Genomic DNA, 13,445 nt, shown 5'->3' with positions numbered 1-13,445 from the left:
TTTTCAGGCTGGACTTTGCTGGTTGGATAGGATTTTTTTTTTTTTTTTGAGATGGAGTCTCGCCCCGTCCCCCAGGCTGGAGTGCAGTGGTGCAATCTCGGCTCACTGCAAGCTCCACCTTCTGGGTTCACGCCATTCTCCTGCCTCAGCCTCCTGAGTAACTGGGACTACAGGCGCCCACCACCTCGCCCGGCTAATTTTTTTTTTTTTTTTTTTGTATATTTTAGTAGAGACGGGGTTTCACTGTGTTAGCCAGGATGGTCTCGATCTCCTGACCTCGTGATCCACCCACCTCGGCCTCCCAAAGTCCTGGGATTACAGGCGTCAGCCACCGTACCCGGCTGGTTGGATAGAATTTTAAGAGCATGTTTTAAAGTACATCAAAACTTGAGACATATATCTCAGTAATTTTTATAAAAACTGTAATCTCTCAACAGGAGGTTATATCAATAACAGTTCTGCATACATTAAAACATTCATATACATGGATAATTTATGTATGCATGTTTCAGTTTAGTTTCATTAAATGAAAGAAGAGGGCAATTATTACTTCCATGCCTAAGGACAAAGGAAATGGAAGTATGCAGTAAGGTAGAGAGGATACATCTATTTACTCACACTACATCTACATCCATCCCTTCTTACACTATACCAGTAAAAACCAGGCTCAGGAAAAAACATATTCTTTAGTAATGTTGATGTGAAAGATCACATCATTTTTTGTCAGTCATCTGCCATCACTGCCAAGCACAATCATTTTGCCAAATACTTTTCCACAATGGAGAATGTCTGTATGCTAGATTTGAAAATCTATGTCATAAACCTCATAACAGAATATGCCTCTGCATATCATGCCACCTAAACATGCTGCCTGAATTGAAGAAGGTCCTTAACACCAAAGAATTTGTTCTAAAAGTAGATGTCTTTTGGAACTTTAATGTACAATAGGTATTTAAATATATATATTTAATGCTCTGTTTTTTACAACCCGTGTTTTTGATACAATATTTTCTTTCTAACTTGGGCTATCACCATACCCTACTATTCTGGAGATGCAGGAACTCCTCCTTTCCATTTGGCAAAAAAAATTACAGTATCTGGGCACTAAAAGACAAAAAATCTACATGACTAATCCAAAAAAGGGAAAATAGAAGATAGGCAAGAATCCTAATTACTCAAATAGTTGTTTTCATGTAAAATCAAAGTCCACCCATTTAAAACTCCTTAAAAACTGGAGGACAAAAAGAAATACTTCATAGTATTCACTCAAGGCAAGGGCACAGAAGTGACACATGAACATATAACAGCACATCTGGGGAACAGCAACTAATGTAGTGGAATGTGGTTTGTACAAAACTGGCTTGGGGCATGAGACAAAAACATTAAGAATCTCTGGTTAAAGAGGATAGACTGAATATAAGGATTTAGCTCTGATGCCTCCCAGTAAAGAAATTTTTGAAAGATTATTAACCCCAAAGAAACAGAAACACAATTTTAAAAGCTAGAAAACAGAATAAGTGGCAATGACAATTACACCTGGGAAGGTTGAATTCCATGTTAGCCTAGAAGAAAGCCAAAGACACCTGGTTTGTATCATATTGACATTTAGTACACCAAAAGACCTCTAAACTCCTTGGAGAACTGGTTGATTCCAGGGTTGGGGCAAGGAAAACATAAGATGGGCTGAAGCATTATGTGGTGTCGGAAAGTAAGGAAGTGAGTGCTCAAAAAGCAAGGATGAGCACTGAAGTCCACCAGAAAAAGCGCTCCCTGGCAAAAATTGGAACAGCTTGATCAACAAAATAAATGATATAGAATTGGATTATAATCCAAAGAATAAATAATCCATAAGGCCATATTGATATAAATAAATAAGTAAATAAATGGGGGGGGGGGACAAATTCTCCTCACAGAAGAATTTAAATTAATAAATGTAGAAATAATGAGAGAAATAGAAAATCACTATTATTAAGCCACAGTAATAATTGCTGCAGGCAAGATCACAGATAGATGATAAAATTAGTGGGCAGAAATTTAGGGGGAAACAGGATATCTGCATGGTCTCAAAGAATTTGATTTTTAAAAGCTATTTTATTTTTAAAGTTTGACCTGCCTGGTTGAGTAACTTTAAATCAAAGTACTTAATAATTATTAAAGGGAAAAATAGTAAATTCACAGTGGAGAAACCTAGCAGACAGCCTCTTATCCAAGTGATCAAGGTTAACATCACCAGTAGTACGTATCAGCATCATGCCCCCCTCCCACCAACATAATGCACTAAGAGGAACACATCCCATCTGTGATAATCCTTATTTTTATTCATAACCTCAATCTATTCATGAGAGAGCATCCACAAACCCAAATTGAGAGCCATTCCACGAAATAACTAACCAGTACTCTTCAAAAGTGTCAAGATCTTGAAAATGAAGACTGAAAAATTATCACAGATAAAAGGAAACTAGGAGATATGATAAGTAAATGCAATGTGGTATCCTAAATTTGGATCTTGAAACAAACAAAAACTATGAGAGGGAAAACTGGTAAAATCTGAATAAATTCTGTAGTGTAGTTAATAACATTATACTAAGGTCAATTTCTTCTGATCATCATTCTATGGTTATATGTTAAGATAAAAAGAAGCTGGGTGAAGGGTATATGGAAACTTTGTACTCTTTCTGCAATTCTTGTGTAAATACATTAAAGCAAACAAACAAAAAAATAAACTAAAGGGCTCAGGAACTGGAAGTTTCAGACACTCGGAGTGAGAGTGGAGTCCAAACTAGAACTGACCGAAATCTAAGAAGTAGTGAAAATCCCCAGACCTCCTCTTCTACTCTTCAACCCCTTCTGATAAAAGATTAAACAATCTCTGGAGAGCATATAACAGGATATATCTAGACTAGAGGACAACACGCTCAATTGAATTTGAAGGGTGCCATAATGAAAACTGGGGAATTAGGTTAATCTGCATGCTTAAAGATGAGACCCATATCCCTTTCCTACTCAGCTCTCAAGCTTGTTCTCTCCTGGCAAAAGATGAGAAATTTTGTCTGGGAAAACAATCCAGCACAAAAGAAAAGATGTGTCACTGGGTGCCCTGGTCTAAATGCCTATGTCTCCTCACCCCAAAATTCATATGTTGAATCCTACTTACCAATATGATGATATTAGAAAGTGGGATCTTTGGATGGTGACTGGATCAAGAGGGCAGGGCCCTCATAAATGAGATTAGCGCCCTTGTAAAAGAGGTCCCAGAGAGCTGCCTTGTCTCCTTCCACCATGTGAGGACACAGCGAGATGGTGCTGCTCTGTGAACCAGAAAGCAGGCCCTCACCAGACACCAAATCTGCTGGTACCTTTATCTTGGACTTCCCAGCCTCACTCACAAGAACTGTGAAAAATAAATTTCTGTGGATTATAAGCCACCCAGTTTATGGTACTTTGTTTTTGCAGCCCAAATGGACTAAGACTGGGAGTCTGCAAGGAAATCATCCAGATTTACCATCCTACACAAAAAACCACAATCACACAAAAGCAGAGCTTCCATTCAGCTTAGGGCCTCTCTCTTAAGTAAGCACAGACTGCCAAGGATCATGAGACATCTAAGGAAAGCAACAAATATGAAAGATAAAGACCAAAGCAAACAAACAGAAAAAGGAAATTTGGAAGAAAAAGAATATGCAGACAAAAAAAAAAAAAAACTACCAATATTTCCTAAGAGAGATAAGACACTGCATCCATAAAACAAATATAGGATTTTTTTTTTCAAAAAAAGGAATGGAAACTATACATATTATAGCAGAAATAAGAACTTAGTAGAAGAACTGGAAGACAAAGTTGAGAAAAATCTCCCAGAAAGCAAAGAAAAAAAATGTAAAGAAATGGAAAATAGATGAAAATAGACAAGAAAATTAGAGAAACCCATCAGTAGGCCCAACATCTAACAACAGGAATTGAAAAGAGAGAGGAGAGATTAAATGAAGGAGAGGAAATCAAAGAAATTATTTAAGGAAAATTTCCAGAATTTATGAGATAAATTCCAGATTGAACAGGAGTAGCAGAATGAATTAAAAAAACAGACATCTAACTACATAATACAAGAATTTCAGAACTCTGGAGACAAAGATTGTCTCTCTAGCTTGCAAAGAGAAAAAAAGAAAGTTTCAAAATAGTTGAAAAGGATGTTCTAAGCATCTGATCTCAACGTCGACACAGAAAAATAGAAGACAGTAGAGCAATGCCTTCAAAATTCTGAGAAAAAATTATTTCTGACTCAGAGTTCTCTGCCCAGCCAAACTATCCATAAAACAAGAGGGGAGAAAAAACATTTACAGACATGTATAGTCTTGAAAAAATTCTATCCCATCCAGAAAACTATTGAAAGTGGCCCTTCAAAATGAGAAAGTAAACAAAGACAGTCAAAGATACCAGATACAGAAACAGGGGCTCCAAAACAAGACAGAACTGAGAGAATCATTAAGATGACAGTAAAGCAAGTCCAAGACAACAGCTGCACAAAAGTTCTAGCTTTAACAAGTTCAAGTTGGAGCAGGTCAGAAGGCCCTGGGAAAGAGCTTCTCACGAAGTCAAAATTGGTAGGTTTAAAGATAAGCCATTTATACACTTGAGAGATAGTTTGGGCTAAATCAGGGTTTCTCAACAACAGCTCTATTGACATTGTGGGCCTTCTAATTCTTCGTTACAGGAGGCTGTCCTGGGCAGTGCAGAATATTTGGCAGCATACCTGGCTTCTACCCACTAGATGTCAGTAGCACACACCCACACTCTCCTCCCCTCCCCCAACATTGCCAAATGTCCTCTGGCAAGAAAATGGGCCCCAACTGATAACCACTTGGCTAATTTAGTAAGTATACAGAAAACTAAGCAAAGCAAAATTGTTAAAAATTACTAACTCTGGCCTAGCTAACATGGTGAAAATGGAGTCATTATAAACTTTGAAATACTGATGTATCCAGGCTGGGCATGGTGGCTCACACCTATAGCCCTAGCACTTTGGGAGGCTGAGGCAGGAGGATTACTTAAGCCCAGGAGTTCATGACCAGCTTGTGCAATAACAGTGAAACTCCATCTCTATGAAATACTGATGTATCCAAACGACTTGCAGTATGACAATATTGGGAGTAATGGGCAGGGTTAAAATGTATATTTGTGTGTGGTTGGGGATAGTGGTAAACCCTCATTTTTACTTAAACTGAAAAATACCTTAAACTGAAAAATCAAGAAGTAACACTATAAAAACGCTAGTTTCAGCTGGGCATGGTGGCTTACGCCTGTAATCCCAGCATTTTGGGAGGCCAAGGCGGGCAGATCACAAGGTCAAAAGATCAAGACCTTCCTGGCTAACACTGTGAACTCCCATCTCTACTAAAAATACAAAAAATTAGCCAGGTGTGGTGGTGCGAGTCTGTAGTCTCAGCTACTCGGGAGGCTGAGGCAGGAGAATCGCTTGAACCTGGGAGGCAGAGGTTGCAATGAGGTGATATCGCACCCCTGCACTCCAGCCTGGGTTACAGAGCGAGACTCCATCTCAAAAAAAAAATGCTAGTTTCAAATACGGAAGTAAGTATCAAAAGAATGAGTTGAAAGCAGTTGCCCCTAGGCAGCCTGAAATGAGGGGAAATTTGCAGAGATGTACTGTTTTTGTAAATACAGTCATGTGCCATATAAAGACATTTTGGTCAACAATCACAAATATGACAGTGGTCCCATAAGATTATAAATACCATATTTTTACTGTACCTTCTGTATGTTTGAACACACAAAGACTTATGATGTATTACAACTGCCTACAGTATTCAGTACAGTAGCATGCTGTACAGGTCTCTAGCCTAGGAGCAACAGGTAATGCCATATAGCCTAGGTGTGTAGTAGGCTAAACCATCTAGGTTTGTGCAAGCACACTGTATCATGTTCAAATGATGTCTAATGATACATTTCTCAGAATAGATCCTCATCATTAAGTGACAAGTGACTGTAGTTCTGCAGAGCTATTTAACTCTTATAAATATGTGCATGTATTAAATATAACTTTGATAAAAATTAAATTTAAAAAATCAACTGAGTCCATATTATCAAGGACTTTCCTACTGGTTAAAGCTACCTTGATTTAAAATCAAATAGCTATGTAACTTTGAGCAAGCTACTTAGCATCTTTAAGCCTAGTTTCTTCATGTATAAAATGGATAATGAATAATAGCTAATACTGTCATACTGTCAAATGAGATAACGTATGTAAACTGGTTAGCATAGTGTCTAGCACATACTGTTTACAAATAGTACCTATCATTCAAATTGCAATCAGAGGGTAATAATTATAAACTTTAAAACAGGTAAATCTTAATCTCATCTGTTTTAGAAAGTAACCCTGGCAGTTGTGGGGAGGATGATTAAGAAAGGAAAGGCCTTGGAAGCAGAGTGACCAATTAGAAAGGCTACACATTGGAGAAAATACAATAATTAGACAAAGGCAGAGCCATGGAGAGAAAGATAAGGATACAGAGACATCTTCTAAGTGGTGAACTATATGTGAGAAAAAGGAAAAGAGAGGAGTCAAAAACTGTTTAACTTAAGCATATAAATAGATGGCGATAACACTAACTGAAACAGGAGAACACCAAGAATTGGGTTGTGAGAAGGGAAGGAGAAATAAGTTTGATATTACTTATATTTAATTTGTGGGTCCTAGAGTACAACCAAGTACAGATATCCAGTATGCAAGTGGAAATCTGAATCTAGAAGGGGTCAGGGCTGGAGATATAAATGTGTAAATCACAATCAAAGGTTGAAGCTTTGATCCACAAGTGGATCCGATTACTCAAGGCAAGTATACGGAGTAAGAGGAGAGGGGAAATAGGAAAACTGCGAGCACAAAAAAATAACAACACTATGTAAATACCCCCAAAACTACAATCAGATCATCTCAATTTCTGTTTTTGAAAATAATGTACATGCTCATTTTTAAATATGAAAGTCTAAATATATATCCCAATAATCCAGAAATCCAGAAATAGCAACTCTTAATATTTTAGTGTATTCCTTCTAATCTTTCAACGCATTTAACCCTAAATTGTTCGTTTTTTCCTGGACAAAATTAGAATCATATACAACTCTGCATTCAGCTTTGCTTTCATTCATTAAATGAGCATTTCCAATGATATCTAAAATACTGACTTTTATTAAACACTCCAATTTGTTTAAAACACTGGCAGGTATAACTTGACAAACTTGTCTCTTGAGAGTCAACATCTGAAATTTAAGAAAAAGGCTCATTTTAAAAGAATCACTAAAATCAAGAATGACAATTGCAGCACATTTCCTCAGGTAATTTAATTAGGAGAAATAAAATTAAAAGAATATGCATTTGACATGTTCCATAATAGATAATGACGAATGGATTTTATAAAAAGTCAGACAATAGAAATAAAAATAAGTTGTTTTTGCTATCAATGTGTCTTATGTACTCTGAGGTTGCTGTGAAGCTCAAATGAGTTAATACAAAGCACAACCAACAGTATCTGGTATATAAATAAATGCTCAATAAATACTGGTTATTACTATCATCATCATCATTAGATGCCAAAACCAGTTCCAGACAGAAGTAGTGACTGCATGAAAGACAGGAGAAAAAAACCCAGAGATAAAGAATTTACATTTCTACTCTTTTTCCTTCATTTGTTCCATTTTCTCTGGATTTACAGAGTCTATGAGCACTACTTAAAGTACTGCAGTTTAAGTATTATTTTTAAAGCATCAGTAAATATGCACCTTATCCTTGATCATTCTATAAGACACTTGAGAGAACAAATTTTTCTATTCTAAGTTTTTCCTATTTGGCAGAATACAATAATATGCACAGTGAGTACTCAATGAATATTAATGACACACATCCTTATAAGAAAACAGAATAACAAAATAGCAACCAAACAGTAATTAAAATTGGGATGATATTAAGAGACCTCAAAGCAGAAATCAATATACTACAATTCAAAGACATACAGCAGAATGAAACGGGTGAAAAGCTCTGTTCTTCACCACAATGAACAGATACCACTCTCTTTGCTCTTTCTGGGTACAACAATTTAGGAGGAATACTAAAAACCCTGGATTATGTCCAAAAGAGAGGAACTAAGAAACAGTTAAAGAACTGAGGATGCTCAGACTCAGAACAGAAAAGGTTAGTTCTCGGGCTGCCCTCTCCCATCTTCAATGACGAGAAAAACTATCCTATGGGAAATGCTTTAACATTTCTGTAAGGCAACTATCAAAAGATGGCAGCTATAGAGATCTAGACTTCTCTCAACTCAAAAACTTAAAAATAACAGATCTCTTCTAAGACAAAGATGTTATCAAAGATTAGTCATGAAAGTATGTATTAAAGCAAAAGTTGGCCAATGATGCTGTGGAAAACCTCCAAGGACAGGATAATTGGTTAGAATGCTAAATTTACTTACAACTCTGTCACCACATCAACGAATATTTACTGAATATCTGCTCCAGGAAAGACGCTGTCTTAAACCTATAATACAAAACCTACAAAAACAAAAAGCAAAGAAAGAGAAACATACAAAGTCTTTGCTGTCAAGGAATTCACCACAAATAATACATAAAATGTAGATTACAGTTTCAGATCATAATAGATGTCACCAAGCACGATCTAGTAATTGCCAAATGAATTCTATTCCTACATTAAGGTCTTCTAAGAGGGAGAAATCTCTAAGGTTAAAATGGTCAGAAAAGGCTATTTAGAATAAATGAGATATGAGGTACTTATGGAAAAATGTGTATGAAGGTTTTGAACAGGAAGGAGGTGGCAGCACAAATAGAAGTGAAATGCAAGTTAGAGAGAAACCTGTTTGACCACATTAAAAACCTGTTTCATGGGAGAAGAGATAAGCTGGAAGGACAGGTTGTGGCCAGAATCAATTGTACTGGGCCTTGAATACCAAGCTAAGTAATTTCAAATTTATCCTGCATACAGTCTCTGTAGCAACTACTCATCTCTGCTGTTGTAGCCATACAAAATACTAAATAAATGGCATAGCTGTTCCAAGACTAAAATTTGAATTACATATTATTATAATTCTTTTGACTTTTTTTCTTCAACAATTCGAAAATGTAAAACTCATTCTTAACTCACAGGCCATACAAAAACAGGCTGTGAACTGATCTGGACCACAGGCCGTGGTTTGCCAATGCCTGTACTACACTAAGCTGTCTTCTTCAAGAGTCCTCTAAAGGTACATTTGTCCTTGAGTTTCAGGGACCAAAATATATTATTCACTGAACAACTATACACACCAACACACGCACGCACACATGCCCACATCTAACCAAGATCTAAATCTAGCAGGGGTCAGAAGTTCCCTATACAAAGGTCCTCAAAAAAAAAAAAAAAAATCTTTAGATTATTGATAATAAGCCATTAAAATAAATGCAAGAAATTTTTTAATTTGCCATTTATTTTCACATATATGGGTACTTAGAGAGTTACAAACTATTCTTACAGAGCCTCTAAATTACATGCAGGGCTCTGTAAAATAGAGTATAATCAAGGGAATAGTAGCAAAGGAAGTGAGTTCTAGCACTAGGTCTGCCATTTACTCATTATTTGACCCTGAACAAGTCACTTTCAATCTTCTGGGCCTAACTCCCTCAACTGTAAAGTGGAGGGGTAACTTAGATGATGACTATGCTTTCTTTTAGCTCTAGCACTGTATGATTCTACTACTGTTTAAAAGGACCTGTCCGGGAGCTTCAAGGATCACACAAAAGTGCTAATTAAGAATACAAAAAAGAAGAGAAAGGCCTTGACTAAATGAGTGGGCAGATAGGACAAACAGGTGGGAAAATGACCAGAAAAGTGGAGTATCACTAAAATCAAGAAATTGTTTTTTTAAAAAAACTATCAAATCCTGCAGAGAATTCAAAGAGCAGAAGAGGCAAGAAAAAAAAGCCAAAGAATTTGGTCATTTAAGAGATAACTGGTGACTTTCAGAAAAAGTTTCCAGTAATCCAGAAGCAAATATGGAACTGGAGGCAATCACTTTAATAAAGAATGAGTGTGGCCATCAAAGAAGAAAAAGCTAGTTGGCTAGCTATAAAAGGTAAGCACCACAGATCATGCTTCCAGGAATCATGAAAGGAACCAGGGAAAAAGAAGACTGAAGATGAGACTAAGGAATAGACAATAAAGGCATATGGTCCATAAAAAGAAGAAAGGGAAAAAAAATAAGTTGTGATTAATTTAAAGCCTCAGGGAAGGGATTTAATCTTAAAAGGACAGGCATTTAATCTTTAAACTTCCATTGCTGTTAGCACTTTTTACACAACAGATGTTTCTGCAAAGCTCGGTATCTATTATTATATCATGTTTTCTATAAATCAAGTTATTAGGCAAATAAATCTAATGTTGAGTTTTCTTAAAGCAGAGTTCCACCTATATGATATTTTTCTAATGGTCAAAAAATTGAGAAAGAATTTTGTTTTTTATAAAAACGAAAACCGCAATAAGAAGCTCTAAAAGGAAATACACATTTATACCTTTCTTACAGCACCTATCACTTCCTTCCTTGCATAAGAATTACTTACGTGGTAAAGTACCTAGTCCCTAATTGGAGTTCAACAAACACTAGTGTTCCCTTTCTTAGTAGCTCAGAAAGTTCCCAAAGCAAGAATTCTGATTAACTCATCTGTTTATCTGCTTTGCACAGAGTTGGTGACGCTTGATGAACAAATACTGACACATAACTCTCTGCCTTTTACAAAAATCGTCCTTGCAAAACAACTATCACTGTCCATCTGACAAAGCTGGGAAAATACTCGTATCATACATGTACATAACTCCAATAATATCACCTTTGCATACTGTCAGAGCTTGCTTAAGTAGCAAACAATTGCTACAAAACAAGTAAAACAGGCACAAAAAAATTTAAGAATCTGTAATGATCACTCATAAATTTCAAGATCCCACACAGCTAATTTCAACCCAACACTTGTCTCTATTTAAGGTATATGAGAAATAAAAATCCAAAGCATTACCCTGATGATCAGCCAGTTAAAAATACACATTTGAATACGCCGAAGATATTTATAAAGCCAACAGAGATACTATTAATATGTTGAAATTCGCTGGCCAGTGCTGGATTCTACCCTTAATCTTCTACTACTATTCAAGAGAAGCCAAGTAGTCAAGGCTTCTCGTATCACTTGCTTTTAAGAATTTAAGAAGTCACTCAAATTGGCATACACAACCCAACCTCAAAAAAAAAAAAAAAAAAAAGAGTTCAGCTCTCCATACGGTAATGTTCTCCTATCTCCTTCCTTTACATTCATGTCCCATGTACTACTTTTCCACGATCTTCGGTAGGCCCCATTTAGGCAGGCCAATAGTACTACCAAGTAACAGGAGTTGAAAAAAAGTCGTAACAGTTAAGTCTGCCCTCCCACAGATCTCATTTGGGTGTAGATTTCACAAGCGCTGAAAGCTATACGCTGCCACTGTCAAACCCAGAAGCAGCACCGTCACCCTGCCGTGCCCATAGGCAACTGTTCCAGAATGTTTTCTTTGAAATGCTCTCGGCTCGACACGTTAAACAAGAACTTAAAAGGCCACCTTCTCCCCTAAAGGAGAACCTGATTCCTTCCCGTCCGCTCCTTTATTCGTCCAGCCCCATAAAACCCGAGGCGGGAGGTCCGCCCCCCGGCCTCTAGAGCCAGAGGGTCTCCCAACTGCTCGCCGCACCCACCGTCCACCCCCGACTGCCTCACGCCTCCTCATTCTCCCACAGCGAGCCTGCACCTCGGCCGGGCCCGCAGCCGAACCCCGGCCCAGGCCTGTGTTGCCTCGAGCGGCCGCAGGCCTAAGGCCTAACCTCCTCCGGGGCCCCTCACCTCTTTCGGGACCAGTTGGTTCTCCTCGCCGGGCACCATCGCTGACTCCGGCCGCTCCTCTCCGCCCTGCCGGGGAAGGGGGGAGGGTGGAGGGTGGCGGCGGCTCGCTAGCTCAAGAGAGAATGGCAGCGGCAGTCATCGTCTCCGCCGCCTGCGCTCCAGCAATCGCGGAGGCCTCAGCCTGGGCCTCAGACACCAACGCGCAGACACCGACCCAAGGCTCTGCCGCCGCCGCCGGCGCTACCACCGCCGCCTTCGTCGTCGGCCCCTCCCCCAGCCCGCTGCAATCAATGGAAAAATGGCGGCGGCCGCTCTCGCGAGAATTCGGCCCGTCGGGCTCCAAGCCCGGCGCCTGGCGCCCGAGATGGTCGGCGCTTGTCGCTAGCTTCTAGTCACCTCGGCTCTTCCTCAGCCCCGGGAGATACAGAATTGGCGAGACAGCCATGCAAACGCTTTTCGTTAGAGGGGAGCTGGACGTTCCATCTCGGGACTCCCTCTGCCGGCCGGGGAAGGACCAGGCCCACTGTCCTCCCTGCCTTCTCGGGCTCTTCGGACTCTGCCCTGCAGGGAAAGACTCGAGCCGAAAGCTCCATCTCTCACCCTAGCAACTCATACCCTTCTGGCTTCCCTTTAGCAAAGCGCCTGGACGTCATCCCCTCTTCAGATACCCCAGGCCTCGTCCTGGTAGAGACACCACCGCGGGCCACCTCCCGGCCCCCGCCCTTAGACAAGGCTCTGGCCCTTCCAGTCAGAATGGACAGCGTTTTGTTTGCTCCCGTTCACTCTCCTCAGGTTCTTTTCCCCTCTCCCCACCCTCCCTCTCAAGGGCCCCCAGCTGGAGGGACCTCAGGGGCCACCCCCTGCTGGGGGAGGCAGCCACCCCTTCCCTTATGAAGCGGTGTCCTCACCGCCCGCCCCCCGCAACTACATCGGAGAGGCGCTCTCCTGCCCTCTTCCAGGGAACTTCCTTCTCCATCAGGGCCAAGTCTAAGACTGGGCTAGCCTCCAAGAGTAGAGCTGCAGTATGTATGCTTCAACCTGTGATCTCCGTTAGCAATGTTTTTAGAGAACTTTAATCTTCTCTAGCAGTAAGCATGGTGCTTTGTGTTATACTAAACAAAGTTTGCAGTAGTCATTTTTCCAAATCCTACTTCCGTTACGGAGACTCGCGGGGCTCCTTCATGAAGACTTTTATGGATACAGTGATCTTACAGCATGCTAAGATAATATAATCTTGTCATGTTCCTAACACCCACAGCATTAACTGCCTGTACTTGTGTTCTCCAAACTTTTTTTTATTGTAATCCCGTTACCAAAAAAAAAATCCATATACTTATATAAGTTTTATACGTGTCCTGCTGTGTGCAGAATTATAAAACATTTGTAAAATGTAAAAAGGCTAAGACAAAGATGAAATAAACATTTAAAATAACTGAGTTATTTTCCGTATTAACGGTATAAAAATCTTTGTTATTCCCACTAAATGTATTTAAGGAAATCAATATGATTGACTAGGTTTCGTTAGTTTTAAAAAT

At 39.3% G+C, this 13,445-nt stretch overlaps 1 protein-coding gene across 2 annotated transcripts in view; it reads right to left on the bottom strand.

Annotated features, from left to right (window-relative positions):
• Window positions 1-12,210, bottom strand: part of USP47 (ubiquitin specific peptidase 47) — a 122,747-nt gene extending 110,537 nt beyond the window's left edge. The window contains exon 1 of one of the 2 annotated variants that reach the window (XM_003254950.3): window positions 11,911-12,210. In XM_003254950.3, the coding sequence (XP_003254998.1) occupies window positions 11,911-11,949 (39 nt within the window). In that variant the 5' untranslated portion in view covers window positions 11,950-12,210. The remainder of the gene's footprint in view (window positions 1-11,910) is intronic. The other variant, XM_012504600.2, reaches the window with a different exon arrangement.
• Between the last annotated feature and the right edge of the window lie 1,235 nt (window positions 12,211-13,445).

Source organism: Nomascus leucogenys, chromosome 15, assembly GCF_006542625.1.
Source record: "Nomascus leucogenys isolate Asia chromosome 15, Asia_NLE_v1, whole genome shotgun sequence".
Taxonomy (NCBI): domain Eukaryota; kingdom Metazoa; phylum Chordata; class Mammalia; order Primates; family Hylobatidae; genus Nomascus; species Nomascus leucogenys.
Note: the sequence above shows the minus strand (reverse complement) of the source record. Positions and strands in the feature narration are given on the sequence as shown.